This window comes from Macaca fascicularis, chromosome 14 (genome assembly GCF_037993035.2).
Source record: "Macaca fascicularis isolate 582-1 chromosome 14, T2T-MFA8v1.1".
Classification (NCBI taxonomy): Eukaryota; Metazoa; Chordata; class Mammalia; order Primates; family Cercopithecidae; genus Macaca; species Macaca fascicularis.
The window spans coordinates 118039437-118057624 of NC_088388.1; the positions used below are offsets into that span (position 1 = coordinate 118039437).

General features: G+C 53.2%; 1 protein-coding gene across 19 annotated transcripts; it reads left to right on the top strand.

The window, feature by feature from the left end:
* The first annotated feature begins 1880 nt into the window (after positions 1-1880).
* NLRX1 (NLR family member X1) lies at positions 1881-17605 on the top strand. 19 transcript variants are annotated; one of them, XR_012423784.1, is made up of 11 exons: positions 1881-2329; positions 4343-4460; positions 5340-5409; positions 5887-5975; positions 6490-7109; positions 7464-8276; positions 8592-8652; positions 13628-14223; positions 14785-14919; positions 15710-15961; positions 16711-17605. XR_012423784.1 is itself a non-coding variant. In XM_005579905.4 (10 exons), exons 2-10 carry the CDS (start codon positions 4391-4393, stop codon positions 17030-17032), a joined length of 2919 nt encoding a protein of 972 aa, XP_005579962.3. In that variant the 5' UTR covers positions 1881-2429; positions 4343-4390; the 3' UTR covers positions 17033-17605. The 19 variants fall into 19 exon arrangements, 10 of the variants coding, with proteins under 10 accessions (XP_005579962.3, XP_073871530.1, XP_045226871.2 ...); XR_012423782.1 differs by having other exon boundaries at positions 14785-14871; XR_012423783.1 differs by having other exon boundaries at positions 1881-2176.
* The last annotated feature ends 583 nt before the right edge of the window (positions 17606-18188 follow it).

Consider the following 18188-nt stretch of genomic DNA (forward strand, 5'->3'; position numbering starts at 1 on the left):
GGATATGGAGTCTTGCTTGTCTCCCAGGCTAGAGTGCAGTAGTGTGATCTCGGCTCACAGCAACCTCCACCTCCTGGATTCAAGCAATTCTCCTGCCTCAGCCTCCTGCATAGCTGGGACTGCAGGCATGCATCACCCAGCCTGGCTAATTTTTGTATTTTTAGTAGAGATGAGGTTTCACCATGTTGCCCAGGCTGGTCGTGAACTTCTGGGCTCAGGCAATCCGCCTGCCTTGGCCTCCCAAAGTGCTAGGATTACAGGTAAAAGCCACCATGCCTGGCCAATTTTTTGTATTTTTAGTAGAGACGGGGTTTCACCATGTTGGCCATGGTGACCAATTTGAGCTGGTCTGAAGCTCCTGGCCTCAGGAGATCTGCCCTCACCCCCAGCCTTCCAAAGTGCTGAGATTACAGGCATGAGCCACTGCGCGTGGCCCTCTGATTTATTTTTTCAGATCCAGTACAAATGTTACCTCCTCTGCACTCCCTTTTCCAGACTCTCCTAATGCTTTGCCTCTGCCACTGACGGACATCATTTGTTTGTCTGTTTTTTATATTTTTCTTTTCTTTTTTCTTTTCTTTTTCTTTTTGAGATGGGGTCTCACTCTGTTGCCCAGGCTGGAGTGCAGTGGCGCAATCTCTGCTCACTGCAAGCTCCGCCTCCCAGGTTCAGGCCATTCTCCTGCCTCAGCCTCCCGAGTAGCTGGGACTACAGGCACCCGCCACCACGCCCGGCTAATTTTTTGTATTTTTGGTAGAGACGGGGTTTCATCGTGTTAGCAAGGATGGTCTTGATCTCCTGACCTCGTGACCCGTCCGCGTCGGCCTCCCAAAGTGCTGGGATTACAGGTGTGAGCCACCGTGCCCATCCTTATTTTCTATTTTCATTTTAAGTAGAGACAGGGTCTCACTGTATTGCCCAGGCTGGTCTTGAACTCCTGGTCTCAAATGATCCTCCTGCCTTGGCCTTGAAGTACATCATTTGTAAATGTGGTAGTTGGTTCCATTAAAACGAGGTGCATGCCTTGTTTTGGTTGGCAGCCCAGGGCCTAGTGCTGAACCTGGCTCAAGGGGGTGAGGTGCTCAGTACTACCCAATACCACACTACAATGAATGAACAAATGTCTAAATGAAACATCCACATTGTTTTCAGTAAGTCCTCTTCCCAGCCCTGCCCTGGAGAGCCTGTCTGTTGGTGCCCTAGTGCACAGCTCTGTTGTGTGAATATTGTCCACTCATGCTTGCATACAAAGGCGTGCCCTGGCTGTGGGTGGTGGGTGGCTCCCCTTTCTGGCCTACGTGAGCCCAGGGTGTGGAAGTGTGTGGAAGTGCAGGGATAAGGGTGGGAGCTTCGGGAACTGGGAAGCCCCAGGGCTAGGCCATGAATGGGTGTCAGACCCGAAGAGCAGGTTGGGGTGCAAGCTCTCCTTCAGCCCCCATTCTTCCTCCTTTCTTAACCAAGGTTACCAGAGGCCACACACTTACAGGTCTGGGGTCTGAAGAGGACCAGATACCTAAGGGAGAACCCAAGGAAGCCTTAGGCTCAGGTCTCTGCCTGAAGGTAGGCTGGGGAAGTAGAGAGGGCAGAGGGAAGAATCCCGCGGACACCTGCGCCTCAGGGAGGCCCAGGGGTAAGGTAGGAAGACTCAGGCCCGGGATTTTGTTCTGGCTCATCCACTTCCTAACTGAATCAACCTGCACAAGTCATTTCACCCTTCTGAGCATCAGTTTCTTCATCTGTAAAATGGGCCTAACAAGCAGCCCAGCCTGGGAGGTGGTTAGTGAGGTCACTGGGTGTCACTGGCGCTTGGGAACCTGCAGAGGGCAGTACTAGCGTCAATGCCCGCGGGGATGGAGGCAGGGAGGGGCGGGGGCGGGGGCGGGGGCGGGGGCGATGGCGGGATGGGTGGCCCCGGAGTGCCAGCCCTGCGCCTGCTCCGGAGCACTGGGCCCCTCTCGCTGACCCCCTCAGACCCCGCAGATCCAAGTGCCTGGGCTCGTCCTCTTTCACTCCCGCTGCCAGGGCCAGGTGCCAGGGCCGCGCAGGCGGGCGGAGGCGGGCAGGAAGCGCCTTGCGGAGGAGCCGGGGACTCTGGGAGTCAGCGGGAGACGCCGGTGTCCGCTCAGCCGACCCCTCCGGGCCGCGGCCGACGTCTCCCGGAACTGTGCAGCCGCGGGTAAAGGCCTGGCGGGCTTGATCGCCACTGCGCCCCTGGCTGGGAGGCCGTGATGAGCGTGGGGCAGGGCGGGCCGGGGGAGGAGGCTGTGCAAGGGCGGCGGAGAGATCCCGGCCGGGAACGAGAGCTGGGCGCTGAATGGCGGGCGTTCTGGCAAGTCTCCCCCTGGTTCCCCGAGGCAACCTGAAAGTAGGAGAGCTGTTTGGGACCCAGTTTGGTGGAGGAGCTCTGGACCTGTGGGAACACCGCCCCTGTACGTTTCCTGCAGTGCCCCCTCCTTTTCTCACTGCCCTGGAGATCTGGGTGATCACCGGAGAACTGCCCTTGGCCCTGCGAGTCCCGTCTTGACTCAGTGGCCCTAGATCCGAGGTTAACCCGGAACCTAGGCTTTGTCAGGCTTCCGGAGCCCTCTCTTAACCCTTCCCCAGCCCCTGTGACGGGCCAGCAGCCAGCCAGCTCCTCCGCTGGTGGCCTAATGCAGCCAGTTCTCCCTAAGCGTGCCCTGCCCAAGAAGCCCCGATCTCAGTGGAGAAGACCAGGTGCTAAATAGGGACACATTCCATTTAAGTGAGTTCAGAGGCCTCAGAAAAGACTTTCCAGGGACGGAGACTTTTGAGTAGGATCTTAAAAGATTGATTGGGGCCCGAGTGGTGGCTGGAGCCTGCAGTCCCTGCACTTTGGGAGGCCAAGGCGGGCGGATCACTTTAGCCCCGGAGTTCGAGACCACCCTGGGCAACAATGGTGAAAACCCGGTCTCTACAAAAACAAAAAACAAAAATTAGCCAGGTGTGGTGGCACACCACTGTGGTCCTAGCTACTCAGGAGGCTGAAGCAGGAGGATTGCTTGAGCCCAGGAGGTACAGGTTGCTGTGAGCTGAGATCGCACCACTCCACTCCAGCCTGGGCAACAGAGCGAGAGACCCTGTCTCAGAAAAAAAAAAAAAAAAAAAAGATTGGTTGGGACTCTAACAGAGGAGAAAGGTCATTCCAAACTGAGAAGAGTGTATGAACAAATTTAGGACAGCAAGAGCAAGAATCCGGTGAGCCTGGGGAATAAGGTACGGGCTGGGACAAACTCAGAAAAATAGCTTGTGAGAGCTCAGTGTTTGGACTCGTAACCTCGGACTTTCAGGAGGTGCTTGGTGCCTGGGGTGAGGGATTAGAATGGGATGAGACTGAAGGCAGAAAGGCTGGTGAGGAGATCATGTCGTGTCCAATAAATGCTGGTCAGGGCAGCAACTGGCTGGCAAAGCAGTGGGGAGGAATTGCTGGTACTCTTCACACTGCCTGAAGGAGCAGGGGAAGAAAGATTTGAAGACAGAGGTCAGGTTTCTAGTGTAAGGCGTGGGTGGGAAGATTTGCAGCAAGGTAAATGACAAGAGGAGGGGAATGATGAGTTCAGTTTTACATGGGAGAAGTTTGAAGCAGTGGCAGGTTGTCCATCTGGAGATGTCAAGTGAGAAGTTCATTCATTTATTTGTTATTTATGTCAGCTTCAAAAGCTGCTTACATAAAAGTCACAGAGAACATAAAATGATAACACCATTAAAACTCAGCTAAAAGGACCTGATATCTGGGGAAGAAAGGCAGAGTGGGATGGATAATTATTACTGGAAAATCTAGGCACAGGAAAGCCACTGAAAATGAACACAGGACTCCTATCTGAGCTTGCTGGCAACTAAGAAGGAAAAAGGACATCTAAATAAAGCAGTTTCCCAGGGTAGAACTCAGGGAAAGGTGTTCGTGAAGCTTCAGGGGAGAGGCAAGACGTGGTAGGAAGGCTGGCTGTGATGGCTCATGCTCGTAATCCCAGCACTTTGCAAAGCCAAGGCAGGTGGATTACCTGCCTTGGTCAGAAGTTCGAGAGCAGCTTGACCAACATGGTAAACCCCATCTCTACTAAAACTACAAAAATTACCCCATTGTGGTGGTAGGCACCTGTAATCCCAGCTACTTGGGAGGCTGAGGCAGTAGAATGGGATCCCTCAAGTTGGAGAGTTTGGGAGAGGGATGAGAGCTGAAAGCCAGGCCAGGGCTTCAGCAGGGCCAACATTTGAGGAAGGGCTGATCCTCTCTTGGGAGGAAGGTCCCTCCTTGGCTGGAATGGGGTTAGGGGTACAGGGCAGGAGTGGTGGCAGTCATCCATTCGTACCATTCTTCTTGCAGGATAGAAGTCAGTCCTAGGCCCCCCAGGCTCTGGCCTTCTCTCCCAGAATGAGGTGGGGCCACCATTTGCCCAGGGCCTCTTGGGGCTCTGGTTTTGGAAGAGCACTCCAGCCACCAGGTGAGTAGGAAGCAGGGGTTTCTGTTTTTATCTCTTTCTTGCTTTCCAGGGTCCACATGATGCCTCCAAGACAGCAGGGATCCAGATACCAGGTGCACTAGTCTCAGCTCTGTGATTCTCTAGCTGTTGACCTTCAGCATGTCACCTCACCTTCCTCAGCTGCCTTTTTCCCATCCTAAAATAAGGGAGTTGGACTCGGCCAGGTGCAGTGGCTCATTCCTGTAATTCTAGTACTTTGGGAGGCCAAGGCGGTCGGATCACGAGGTCAGGAGTTCAAGACCAGCCTGGCAACATGGTGAAACCCTGTCTCTATTAAAACTACAAAAAAAAATTAGCCGGGCATGGTGGTGCACACCTGTAATCCCAGCTATTTGGGAGGCTGAGGCAGGAGAATCATTTGAACCTGGGAGGCAGAAGTTGCAGTGAGCTGAGATTGCACCATTGCACTCCAGCCTGGACAATAGAGTAAGACTCTGTCTCAAAAAAAAAAAAGGAGTTGGACTAGATCGTCTTCAAGAGTCTCTTGTAGCTACATAAGTCTAGGAACTTGTCTGACTTGACTTTACATACAACAGAGATTTACTGAGTGCCTGCTGTACTGCAGACCTGGTGTTAAGTTCTAAGTAAGAAATTGTGAACAAAAACAGACGTAAGGGGGACAAAAAAATTTTAAAACACCCAAATGTGATCCCTCTCATGGAGGAGAGAGGAATGAATGTTAATCAAATAACCACACAATGAAATATAAAGTTGCAAAATAACTGCTGCAAAAGGGCAGTACATGCTGCTATGAGAGCAAATACTGGGGGGTTTGATGTAGACATGGGTTCTGTGTATGGGATGGGATCTGCAGATGCTATTTCTTCCTTCTCTCTATAGATGAACGTATCCCCTTCCTGATCCACTGGAGTTGGCCCCTTCAAGGGGAGCGTCCCCTTGGGCCCCTTAGGTGAGGCCTGGGTGTCATACCTTAGGACTAATCTGGGCACAACAGAGCAGACTGGGAAGGGTCAAGACTTGGGGCTAGCTTGATCTCTTGGGGACCTTGGGGAGGGGTTTGGTCCTCTGGGGGAGGGAGGATACAGTGGCAGCTCCAAGGCCTTAGAGGAAGTTGGCTTAGATCATCTGTGGTAGAAGGCATAGTAGTCAGTGGAGGGAGGACCCTGTGGGAAGTGGGTGGAGCCTGGCATGACCAGCTTGAGTTCCAGGCAGGCAGTCAGCAGTGGGGGCTGGAGGGCTAGGGTTAAGGCCTCAGCACCTGGGAAGGGTGTGAGAGTCAGACAAGCCTCTAAACTTGGGGGTCCAGTGTGGGGCCTGCATCTCAGGAAACCGGAAATCTAGCAGTGCAGACGGGCTTGGATCCAGAGCTTGCGAAGGGGCTGACCCAAGATCCAAGTCCCAGCTCATCCCCTCTCCTTGTTCCCAGGGCCTTTATACGCCACCATGGAAACTTGGCAGACAGTGCTTCCCGGTTCGGGAGGCATGGACGGCTGTTCCCCAGCGCCTCTGCAACCGGTAAAGGGACTGGCTGGGACCCTGGTTGGGGGGTGTGGTGGGGAGATGGGGCTGGAAGGAGAAGTAGGGTGAGGAAGGCATAGAGGATCCACTGCCATCTTCCATCGGTGGTCCCTCCTCCTCTCTCTGCCTCCCTCCCATCCGTCTATGTATCCCTTCCTGCAATACTCTTGCAATGCACACTTATATGTACAAAGCACTAGGAGAGCCACACCATCCTATCCTCAACCAAGTTGGGTCAAGCGGGTTAAGACGGCACATAGGTCACTGTGAAACCAGTTGGTCCAGGCTCAGCATTACATGTCTAGTGGCTCCCCACTTTCTGACATAGGGATTCCAGACTTTCTGGACAGTCTATATTTTCTCAGGGAGTCTTGTGTGCCCACCATTGTGGGCCCCAGCATCAGCATCTATGCCTTGATGTCCCAGCCTGACCTCACCACCGCCCTGATTGGCCCTAAGCTACATCTCCAGGCCCCTTTCTCTGACCCATTTCCCTTGTCTTCCCACTCAGAAGCCATACAGCGGTACCGCTGGAACCTGGCTGAGTGGTTCAGCAGGCTGCCCAGGGAGGAGCGCCAGTTTGGCCCGACTTTTGCCCTAGACACAGTCCACGTTGATCCTGTGATCCGCGAGAGCACCCCCGATGAGCTACTTCGCCCACCCGCAGAGCTGGCCCTGGAGCATCAGCCACCCCAGGCTGGGCTCCCCCCACTGGCCCTGTCTCAGCTCTTTAACCCGGATGCCTCTGGGCGCCGGGTGCAGACAGTGGTGCTGTATGGGACAGTGGGCACAGGCAAGAGCACGCTGGTGCGCAAGATGGTTCTGGACTGGTGTTACGGGCGGCTGCCGGCCTTCGAGCTGCTCATCCCCTTCTCCTGTGAGGACCTGTCATCCCTGGGCCCTGCCCCAGTCTCCTTGTGCCAACTTGTGGCCCAGCGCTACATGCCCCTGAAGAAGGTTCTGCCCCTGATGGCTGCCGCTGGGTCCCACCTCCTCTTTGTGCTCCATGGCTTAGAGCGTCTCAACCTCGACTTCCGACTGGCAGGCACAGGACTTTGCAGTGACCCGGAGCAACCAGAGGAACCAGCTGCTATCATCGTCAACTTGCTGCGCAAATACATGCTGCCTGAGGTGGGTGGCCCTTCACCCCAGGCTATCACTGCTGCCCCTTGACTTGCCCCGTAGGTCCTGGGTTACTTTAACTCCTGGGCCCTTCACTTCCCAGCAGTGTGACCCAGAACAAGTCAGTAACTTCCTCAGGCTTCTGTTCCTTTCTTCTTGAGTTGCTCTGATCAAATGGGATACTGCACATAACATTAGCACAGCGGCCTGGATCACAGCAGGAGTTCAGTAATTGCTAGTTATAACTGTTATCCTCATCAATGTCTTCCTCCTTGGACACTCAGTCTTCAGGGGTCCCCTGGGAATAGAGGCAGTCAACAGGACACTAAGGTCTTTCTTAACTTTCAACCATGATCTTCCCAGGCCAGCATTCTAGTGACCACTCGGCCCTCTGCCATTGGCCGTATCCCCAGCAAGTACGTGGGCCGCTATGGTGAGATCTGTGGTTTCTCTGATACCAACCTGCAGAAGCTCTACTTCCAGCTCCGCCTCAACCAGCCAGACTGCGGGTGCGGTTCAGGTGTCTCCGCTGCACCAGCTCAGCGTGACAACCTGGTGCAGATGCTCTCCCGGAACCTGGAGGGGCACCACCAGATCGCCGCTGCCTGTTTCCTGCCGTCCTATTGCTGGCTCGTCTGTGCCACCTTGCACTTCCTGCATGCCCCCACGCCTGCTGGGCAGACCCTTACAAGTATCTACACCAGCTTCCTGCGCCTCAACTTCAGCGGGGAAACCCTGGACAGCACTGACGCCTCCAATTTGTCCCTGATGGCCTATGCAGCCCGAACCATGGGCAAGTTGGCCTATGAGGGGGTGTCCTCCCGCAAGACCTACTTCTCTGAAGAGGATGTCTGTGGCTGCCTGGAGGCTGGCATCAAGACGGAGGAGGAGTTTCAGCTGCTGCACATCTTCCGCCGGGATGCCCTGAGGTTTTTCCTGGCCCCATGTGTGGAGCCGGGGCGTGCGGGAACCTTCGTGTTCACCGTGCCTGCCATGCAGGAATACCTGGCCGCCCTCTACATTGTGCTGGGTTTGCGCAAGACGACCCTGCAAAAGGTGGGCAAGGAAGTGGCTGAGCTCGTGGGCCGTGTGGGGGAGGACGTCAGCCTGGTACTGGGCATCATGGCCAAGCTGCTGCCTCTGCGGGCTCTGCCTCTGCTCTTCAACCTGATCAAGGTAACATCCCTGACACCCCCACCTGCTTCTTCCCTCCCCAGCACCCCAAGCTGCCCATGCTCCCACAGGGTTCCCTGTTCACCCCTTGCTCCTCTCCCAGCAGGAAACTGCTGCTTCCTGCACAGGTATGAATCTTCTTCCTGGATCTGGTTTCAGCTCTGGGCATTTTGGCTTTTGGTGGGATTGCTTAGAGAGAAGCCACAAGGCTGGGGAAGGCTTGGTGGCTGGGGAGGGGAATCTGGGGACATGGGGACTTTAATAACAATCCTACATGGATTCCTAAAAGTGGTTTCTTTTTTGTGTCTTTCCTCCTAGGAGGCAGGCCTGTCCTCTGCTTTGCAGGTCCAGAAACTCGATTGTGTCTGTTCCTCCAGAGGTGATTAGGCTCTGAGAGTGATGACTCATCCTAACTAAATCACCAGGGACAGGTTTATAAAGCAGATGCCATTTTATTCATTTATACTAGGAAGATGAATGGCATTGGTAATTGGCTTAGGGGAGTCATCCTGAGGGCAGGTCCACTCCAGAAACCAAATTACAGACTTGAGGACTGTGCTGTGAGCGGCGCAGCTGAGCGAAGTCTTTGAGGGCTGGAAGGAGCCACTGTGTGTGTGATGTGTGCCAGGCGCTTTATCAGTGTTCATCCTTTTGTTTTTCACATCACTCCTGGAAAGGAAATACTATTTTTTTTTTTTTTTGAGAAGGAGTTTCACTCTTGTTGCCCAGGCTGGAGTGCAACGGCGCGATGTCAGCTCACTGCAACCTCCGCCTCCCAGGTTCAAGCGATTCTCCTGTCTCAGCCTCCTGAGTAGCTGGGATTACAGATATGCGCCACCACACCCGCCTAACTTTTTTATTTTTAGTAGAGACAGGGTTTCATCATGTTGGTCGGGCTGGTCTTGAACTCCTGACCTCAGGTGATCTACCTGCCTTGGCCTTCCAAAGTGCTGGGATTACAGGTGTGAGCCACCGTGCCCGGCCTGGAAATACTATTATGATCCCTTTTACAGAGGGATAAACTGAGGCTTGAGAGGTAAAGTAACTTGTCTAAGATCACTCAAATAGTAAGTTTAAAAAGCTGGGATAGAAGCTCAGGGCTTTGTGATTCTGAATCCTGTGCTCTTTTTGCCAAACTATACTGGTGCATTATGGATATTTCTGTCAAGCTGTGGGACCTTGCTAGATAATCTTTGTTTTCTCTAGGTTGTTTCTGCAACCAATTTTGAGGAGGCAGAGTGCTGATTAGTGCTGGCAGAATTTCAACACTTTAAAAAAAAATTTAAATGTATTTTTATTTTTTGAGACAGAGTCTTACTCTGTTGCCCAGGCTAGAGTGCAGTGGTGCAATCATAGCTCACTGCAGCTTCAACCTCCTGGGCTCAAGCAATCCTCCCACCTCAACTTCACTGAGTAGCTGGCACCTCAGGCATGTGCCACCATCCCTGGCTAATTTTTAAAAATTTTAATTTTGTAGCCGGGTGCAGTGGCTCACGCCTATAATCCTAGCACTTTGGGAGGTGAGGCAGGTGGATCACCTGAGATCAGGAGTTTGAGACCAACCTGGTCAACATGGTTAGCCAAGTGTGGTGCCGGGTGCCTGTAATCCCAGCCACTTGGGAGGCTGAGGCGGAAGAATTGCTTGAACCTGGGAGGCGGAGGTTGCAGTGAGCCAAGATTGTGCCACTGCACTCCAGCCTGAGCGACAGAGCGAGGCTCCCTCTCAAAAATAAAAAAAAATAATAAAATTAAATTAAATTAAAAAATAAAAATTGTTTAATTTTGTAGAGATGGGGTCTCATTAGTGATCTTCTCACTTTGGCCTCCCAAAGTGCTGGGCTACAGGTGTGAACCAGTGTTCCCAGCCACCTTTTTCTTTTTATAGGCACCAAAGCATAAGGACTAAGCACAGGAATTTGGTAACTCAGCTATTTGAGTTCAAATCCAGGCTCTGCTACTTAATTAGCTGTGAGATCTTGGACAGGTTACTTAACTCTGTGCCTCAGATTCCTCATCTGTGAAATGGAGATAATACTAGAACTCATATCACTGGCCTAGCATGAAGATTAAAGGAACTCATCCTCAGGGTCTGGCACATGGTAAGTGCTATTTAATTGCTTTTTTTTTTTTTGCTTTTGTTTTTTTGAGATGGAGTCTCACTCTGTCGCCCAGGCTGGAGTACAGTGGTACCATCTCTGCTCACTTGGTTTAAGTGATTCTTCCGGCTCAGCCTCCCGAGTAGCTGGGACTACAGGCACCTGCCACCATGCCTGGCTAATTTTTGTATTTTTAGTAGAGACAGGGTTTCACCATGTTGGCCAGACTGGTCTTGAACTCCTGACCTCAGGTGATCCACCCACCTCAGCCTCCCAAAGTGCGGGATTACAGGAGTGAGCCACCACGCCCGGCCTAGGCTGTTTGTTTGTCACACATAGAAACAAACTTAGTTTGAGACCAGCCTGGACAACATGGCGAAACCCCATTTCTACTAAAAATACAAAAATTAGCTGGGTGTGGTGGCACGTGTCTGTAATCCCAGCTACTTGGGAGGCTGAGGCAGGAGAATCTCTTGAGCCCAGGAAGTGGAGGTTGCAGTGAGCCGAGATCGCGCCACTGTACTCCAGTCTAGGTAACACAGCGATACTCTGTCTCAAAAAAAAAAAGAAAGAAAAGAAACAGGCTCGTGCAGCCCACTCCTTCTCACACCATCACCTCTGATAGGAGGTCACAGCTGCTGCTGAGGCCACCCCGCCTTGAGGATGTGCCTGCTGGACCTGAGTTGCAACGAGAGGATGCAGTCTCCCGAGGGGATTCAGAAAGCCCCCAGTTATTGAAAACCCACAAGAATTGTCAGCCCCACACCCCCAAGCCCTCTTGGAGGGAGGGCTGCCCTGGCAGAGCACTGAGCCCATCTGTTTATTCACAATCCTGTGGATTCAGCTTCACAGGGTGACATATTCTGTCACAGGTTAGTGTTGGAGAAGGGGTACTATCACCTCTATGAAAGGAACCTCACATGTAAACATGAAACATAGCCAGGTGCAGTGGTGCACACCTGTAGTCACAGCTCTCAGGAGGCCAAGGCAGGAGAATCACTTTAGCCCAAGAGTTAAAGACTGCAGTGAGCTAGGATCACACCACTGCACTCCAGCCTGGGTGACATAGCAAGACCCTGTCTCTAAACAAATAAAAAATCAAAAAGTGAAAAAAAACCCAGACGTTAAAGGTGGTGCCACAGAACAATGTCATGGTTTGTTGCCAGAGGAATGACCCTTCTTCCCTTTCACTACCATTGCAGGGATGGGGGAAGATATCACAAACCCCCAACATTTATTTCTTTGTCAGATATTTGAGTACCTGCTGTGTGCCAGGCAGTGTGTTAGAATCTGAGGAAACTACAGGCTTCTGCCCTTTCTGATCTAGTCGGAGCTCCTCTCCCAGAAGGAAACTGCTGCTTCCTGCAGTTTCAGCACAAAAATATCGATGTAACCATATAAGGAAAAATTACGGCAAATGCCTGGAAAGGAGCCCCAGATGCCATGAAAGTGTGTAGTGGGGGAACTGGTTTGAGGGGTCAGGAGAGTCTCTTTGTGGAAGGGCATGTCATCTGACCCTTGTAGCATTAGCCAAGGGAAGAAGTTGGGGGGAAATGCCCCAGGAAGGGGCAGCACCCTGGAGGATTTTTTTATTTTTCTCTGAGACAGGGTCTTGCTCTGTTGCCCAGGCTGGAGTTCAGTGGTGTGATCTCAGCTCACTGCATCCCCGACCTCCAGTGCTGAAGGGACTACAGGCACATGCCACCATGCCTGGCTAATTTTTTTTTTTATTAAAAAATTTTTTTGCCGGGTGCAGTGGCTCACGCCTATAATCCCAGCACTTTGGGAGGCCGAGGTGGGTACATCACGAGGTCAGGAGGTCGAGACCATCCTGGCTAACACGGTGAAACCCCGTCTCCACTAAAAATACAAAAACTTAGCTGGGCATGGTGGCGGGCGCCTGTAGTCCCAGCTGCTAAGGAGGCTGAGTTAGGAGAATGGCGTGAACCCAGGAGGCAGAGCTTGCAGTGAGCAGAGATTGCGCCACTGCACTCCAGCCTGGGCGACAGAGCGAAACTCTGTCTCAAAAAAAAAAAATTTTTTTTCGATAGAGATAGTGTCTGGCTATATTGGCCAGGCTGGTCTAGAACTCCCGGGCTCAAGTGATCCTCCTGCTTCGACCTCCCTAAGTGCTGGGATTACAGGCATGAGCCACTGCACCGGGCCTATGGAGGCTTTGAAGGAGGAAAGACCTTGGCACTGTGTTTTTTTTTTGTTTGGTTTTTTTGTTGTTGTTGTTTTTTGTTTTTTTTTGTTTTTTTTGTTTTTTTTGTTGAGACGGAGTCTCACTCTGTCACCCAGGCTGGAGTGCAGTGGCGCGATCTCGGCTCACTGCAAGCTCCGCCTCCCGGGTTTACGCCATTCTCCTGCCTCAGCCTCCCGAGTAGCTGGGACTACAGGCGCCGCCACCACGCCCGGCTAGTTTTTTGTATTTTTTATTAGAGATGGGGTTTCACCGTGTTAGCCAGGATGGTCTTGATCTCCTGACCTCATGATCCGCCCGTCTCGGCCTCCCAAAGTGCTGGGATTACAGGCTTGAGCCACCGCGCCCGGCCTGACCTTGGCACTGTTAAGATGAAAAAAGCCAAAAAGGCAGGAGCATAGTGAGTGGGGCCAAGAGGCTTGTGATGAAGGCATTGTAGTTGGCAGGGCCCAGATCACACAAGACCTTAAAGCAGTAGGAGCTGCATCAATCGTAGCTGCTGAGACAACAATGATGTTGAAGATGGTGATGTATTTGTGACACCTAGCCTGGTCCCAAACTAAGTGTGTAATACATGCTAATTCCTTCTTACCACCTCCTGGGTTTGAAAATGTATCAGGGTGTTTGGGAAAGAGAAAGAAGTTCCTAATGTCTGCAGCACATGAGACAGGTGTTGAGATATGACCCTGGGAAAGTCAAATTAGGGCCAAATTATTAAAAGTTTTGGGCCGGGTGCAGTGGCTTATGCCTATAATCCTAGCACTTTGGGGGCCTAGGCTAGGGAGCCCAGGAGTTCAAGACCAGCTTAGGTGACACAGCAAGACCCCATCTCTAGTTTTAAAAATCATTTCATATTCCAGGCTAAATGTTTGGAGTTTGCCACATAGGCAGTGGAAGGTGTCGCAGCAGGGGAGTAGCATGATCAGACAAATTATGCTAAGTTCACGGGGAGACCACAGGGCTGGAGCGGTCACAGGGGTGTACCTTAAGCTGAGCCTTGAAGGCTGAACAGGCATGTGGAAGGCCACAGTGACCCTCCCCTGCTTCTTTTTCAGGTGGTTCCACGAGTGTTTGGGCGCATGGTGGGTAAAAGCCGGGAGGCGGTGGCCCAGGCCATGGTGCTGGAGATGTTCCGAGAGGAGGACTATTACAATGATGATGTTCTGGACCAGATGGGCGCCAGTATCCTAGGCGTGGAGGGCCCCCGGCGCCACCCAGATGAGCCTCCTGAGGATGAAGTCTTCGAGCTCTTCCCCATATTCATGGGGGGGCTTCTCTCTGCCCACAACCGAGCTGTGCTAGCTCAGCTTGGCTGCCCCATCAAGAACCTGGATGCCCTGGAGAATGCCCAGGCCATCAAGAAGAAGCTGGGCAAGCTGGGCCGGCAGGTGCTACCCCCGTCGGAGCTCCTTGACCACCTCTTCTTCCACTACGAGTTCCAGAACCAGCGCTTCTCCGCCGAGGTGCTCAGCTCCCTTCGTCAGCTCAACTTGGCAGGTGTGCGTATGACACCCGTCAAGTGCACAGTGGTGGCATCTGTGCTGGGCAGCGGAAGGCATGCCCTGGATGAGGTGAATTTGGCCTCCTGCCAGCTAGACCCTGCTGGGCTGCGCACACTCATGCCTGTCTTCCTGCGTGCCCGGAAACTGGGGTAAGGACCTATCCTCATGCACAGGCATGAAGAGGGTTGGAGGTGAAGCAGTGGGAAGAGAAAGTGCCAGGGAAACCAGAGGTACTGATGAATGACCAGATGAAGAAATCTAGTTTGGGCGGAGGAGACAGGAGCAGCAGAAGGGAGGAGCCAGCCCTGGTGGCTCCTGCTTGTAATCCCACTGCTTTGGGAAGACAAGGCAGAAGCATCACTTGAGCCTAGTAGTTTGAGACCATCCTGGGCAACATAGCAAGACCCTGTCTCTACAAAAGAATTTAAAAATTAGTCAGGTGTGGTGGCATGTGGCTATCATCCCAGCTACTCAGGAGGCTGAGATGGGAGGATTGCTTGAGCCCAGGTGTCTGAGGCTGCAGTGAGTTGTGATCATGCCATTGTGCTCCAACCTGGGTGACAGAGTGAGACCCTGTCTCTCAAAAAAGGGGAGGCAGGTATGGATTCCCAGAGGCAGGCTGATGAAAAAAGGTCATGGTAGATGGACAGACTGCTTGCTGAATTCCCTCCCTGGTCTCTCACCTCCCCTCTGGCCACCTTCTGCTCCAGCTTGCAACTCAACAGCCTGGGCCCTGAGGCCTGCAAGGACCTCCGAGACCTGCTGCTACATGACCAGTGCCAAATTACCACACTGCGGTGAGTGCCCTGGGAGTGGGGCATCCTGGTGGCCAGCTAAGGTCAAGGGTGAGTTCCCTGCCTCCTGGCATACTTGGCACAGGCCCGTCCAAGGGATAGTAAATGGAGGTGGGTCTAGGCCCTGACTGGTCCCCTCCACTTCCCCTAGGTCTACTGCAAGCAGCGGGGCAGCAGGGAAAGATGCCACCTGTAATGGGTGCTAAGAAACCTCTCACGTGGCTAAAAACAGCCTGGGGGAGGCAGGGAGAGAGGGTGGAATAATACCTAGGCCAGTTGCCTGGTAACAGTGCCACTGATCCCCTTCCAGGATTTTTCCTGCAGCTTCCTGAGGATGACCCTAATGCTGGGCACTCAGTAGACACCCCTGAAGTGTTGACTGATACATGGGGAACCCGAGCACCTGGGTTCCGAGTTTCTGGTTGGTGTAAGGGGAGGCAAATGAGGAGAGAAAAAGGAAGAACAGGGAGAAGGATACAGGAGTCAGAGGGAAGGGAGAAGCAGAGGCTGTGGAGGGGGTGAAAAAGGCAGAAGAAGGGAAACAGAAATGGTGAGGAGGAAGGGAATAGATAAGAAGGGGGTCGGGGGAAGAGGGAAGGAAAGGCCAGCTCCCCTACTCTCCCTCCTCTGCCAGGCACCACACCCCCTATTGCTCTACCCTTTCTCCTGGGCCTGCATTTCTATGTCCAGGCTCCTCTTGCCCCAAGCAGGGCCCTCTTTGGCCCACGTCCTGACACCCAGCACAGCGCGCTGCCCCATCAAGGCTGCCAGCACCACCAGCAACCTTGCCTCCCCCTCCTCTCAATGGGCCCTCATAACCTTGGGTTGCACGTGGCCGTAGGCTGTCCAACAACCCGCTGATGGCGGCAGGTGTTGCCCTGCTGATGGAGGGGCTGGCAGGAAACACCTCAGTGACACACCTGTCCCTGCTGCACACCGGCCTTGGGGACGAAGGTCTGGAGCTGCTGGCTGCCCAGCTGGATCGCAACCGGCAGCTGCAGGAGCTGAACGTGGCTTACAATGGTGCTGGTGACACAGCGGCCCTGGCCCTGGCCAGAGCTGCCCGGGAGCACCCTTCCCTGGAACTGCTGCAGTGAGTCCTGTCCCTGGTCCCATTGCCCCCAGCCCTTCAGACTACTTCCATCTCTCGACTGTGCTCTTCCAATCCTAGGGAGTGCTTCTGGGCCTGGGCCTGTCACCTGTCCTCTATTCCTGGTTTCTGACTGATCCTTGTCAACCTAGCTCTGAGTCAACCCACCCGCTCTGTGACTGGCCCTTAAACTGCCCCAGTTCCCTACCACCATTTCTCCTAAAGGCCTACTGTCCCTGGTCCCACTGAATTCTAGTATCAGGATCGGGTGCGGTGGCTCATGTCTGTAATCCCAGCACTTTGGGAGGCCGAGGCAGGCGCATCGCCTGAGGTCAGGAGTTCAAGACCAGCCTGGTCAACATGGTGAAACCCTGTCTCTACTAAACATACAAAAATTATCTGGGCATGTTGGTGCGCACCTGTAATCCCAGCTGCTTGGGAGGCTGAGGCAGGAGAATCGCTTGAACCCGGGAGGTGGAGGTTGCGGTAAGCCGAGATCATGCCACTGCACTCCAGCCTGGGTGACAGAGCGAGACTCTGTCTCAAAAAAAAAAAAAAAAAAAGAATTTTAATATTAGTCCCTGCTTCCCACTGGCCAGCACCCTCCATCTCTGGCTCATTGCAGATACTTACCTGATCGCACTCTGCAGCCAGGAGATGAGATGTGAGGCCCCCTGCTTTCCATCTGTCTACCCTCGGGCCCTCCTTCTCAGAGCTCTACTGAATGGCATCGACTTTCTCTCTCCTGCCAGCCTCTACTTCAATGAGCTGAGCTCAGAGGGCCGCCAGGTCTTGCGAGACTTGGGGGGTGCTGCTGAAGGTGGTGCCCGGGTGGTGGTGTCACTGACAGAGGGGACGGCGGTGTCGGAATACTGGTCAGTGATCCTCAGCGAAGTCCAGCGGAACCTCAACAGCTGGGACCGGGCCCGGGTCCAGCGACACCTTGAGCTCCTCCTGCGGGATCTGGAAGATAGCCGGGGTGCTACCCTTAATCCTTGGCGCAAGGCCCAGCTGCTGCGAGTGGAGGGCGAGGTGAGGGGCCTCCTAGAGCAGCTGGGAGGCTCTGGAAGCTGAGACACTGGCGGCAGGCACCTAACTATGTGACCACTGGCCCTAAACCTCTTCCCTCTGTGGCCTCCTGGCTTGCACTGCTCCCCCTAGAAAGATTCCTTCAGGTCTGGGGGCAAAGGAATGGGCACAGCTGTGCCAGTTGCCCTCCTAGGGCATGTTCGATCAGGACCGAGTCTGGAATCTCCAAGTTAAAGATGGTGAATCAATGCTTCGGGCTTGGAGATGGAACATGCCTCCTCTCCATTCATCAAGAAGGACCAAAGCATGTGGCATTTGGATGGCCAGAGTGCCCTGAAGCACCACCACCAACCTTGCCTCCCCCTCCTCTCAAGGAGCCTCTGATTGTGCCACCAAGGGGCTCACATCTTATGTCTGCCATGCCAGGGGTGTTGCCATCCAGATGTGTTGGAAACTTCCCCTCATGACTTATGCTCACCTGTGGACACTGAGGGTGCCCTCGCATTGGTGCTTTCTCCTCATCCTCATGCCCCCTTTGCCACAGTGGTACGATGGCTTGGTGGCCCCGCGAGGCAGATGCACCTGACTTGCTGCTATTAAAAAGCTGTGTGCCTTCCACCGATTGTGACCTCTTCTTTATTGCCTGGTGCTTCCAGGACGGGCACTCTTCTTGGTCTTTCTGGTTAAACTACCAACCATGATCTATTGCACGTGGTTCTTGGGCACTAGGTTCAGAGGCAGTGGAGGCTGGAGGGGCCCATGAACAAGATACTGGCATGGGGTTTGGCCATGCTGGACTGTATTATTCTGATCTCACACTGCTAATGAAGACATACACAAGACGGGGTAAGTAATTTATAAAGGAGGCTGGGCATGGTGGCTCACGCCCATAATCCCAGCACTTTGGGAGACTGAGGTGGGCGGATCACCTGAGGTCAGGAGTTTGAGACCAGCCTGACTAACATGGAGAAACCTTGTCTCTACTAAAAATACAAAATTAGCTGGGTGTGGTGGCGCATGCCTGTAATCCCTGCTACTCGAGAGGCTAAAGCAAGAGAATCGCTTGAACCCAGGAGGTTGCAGTGAGCTGAGATAGCGCCACTGCACTCCAGCCTGGGAAACAAGAGTGAAACTCTGTCAAAAAAAAAAAAAAAAAAAAAATTATAAAGGAAAGAAGTTTAATTGACTCACAGTTCCACAT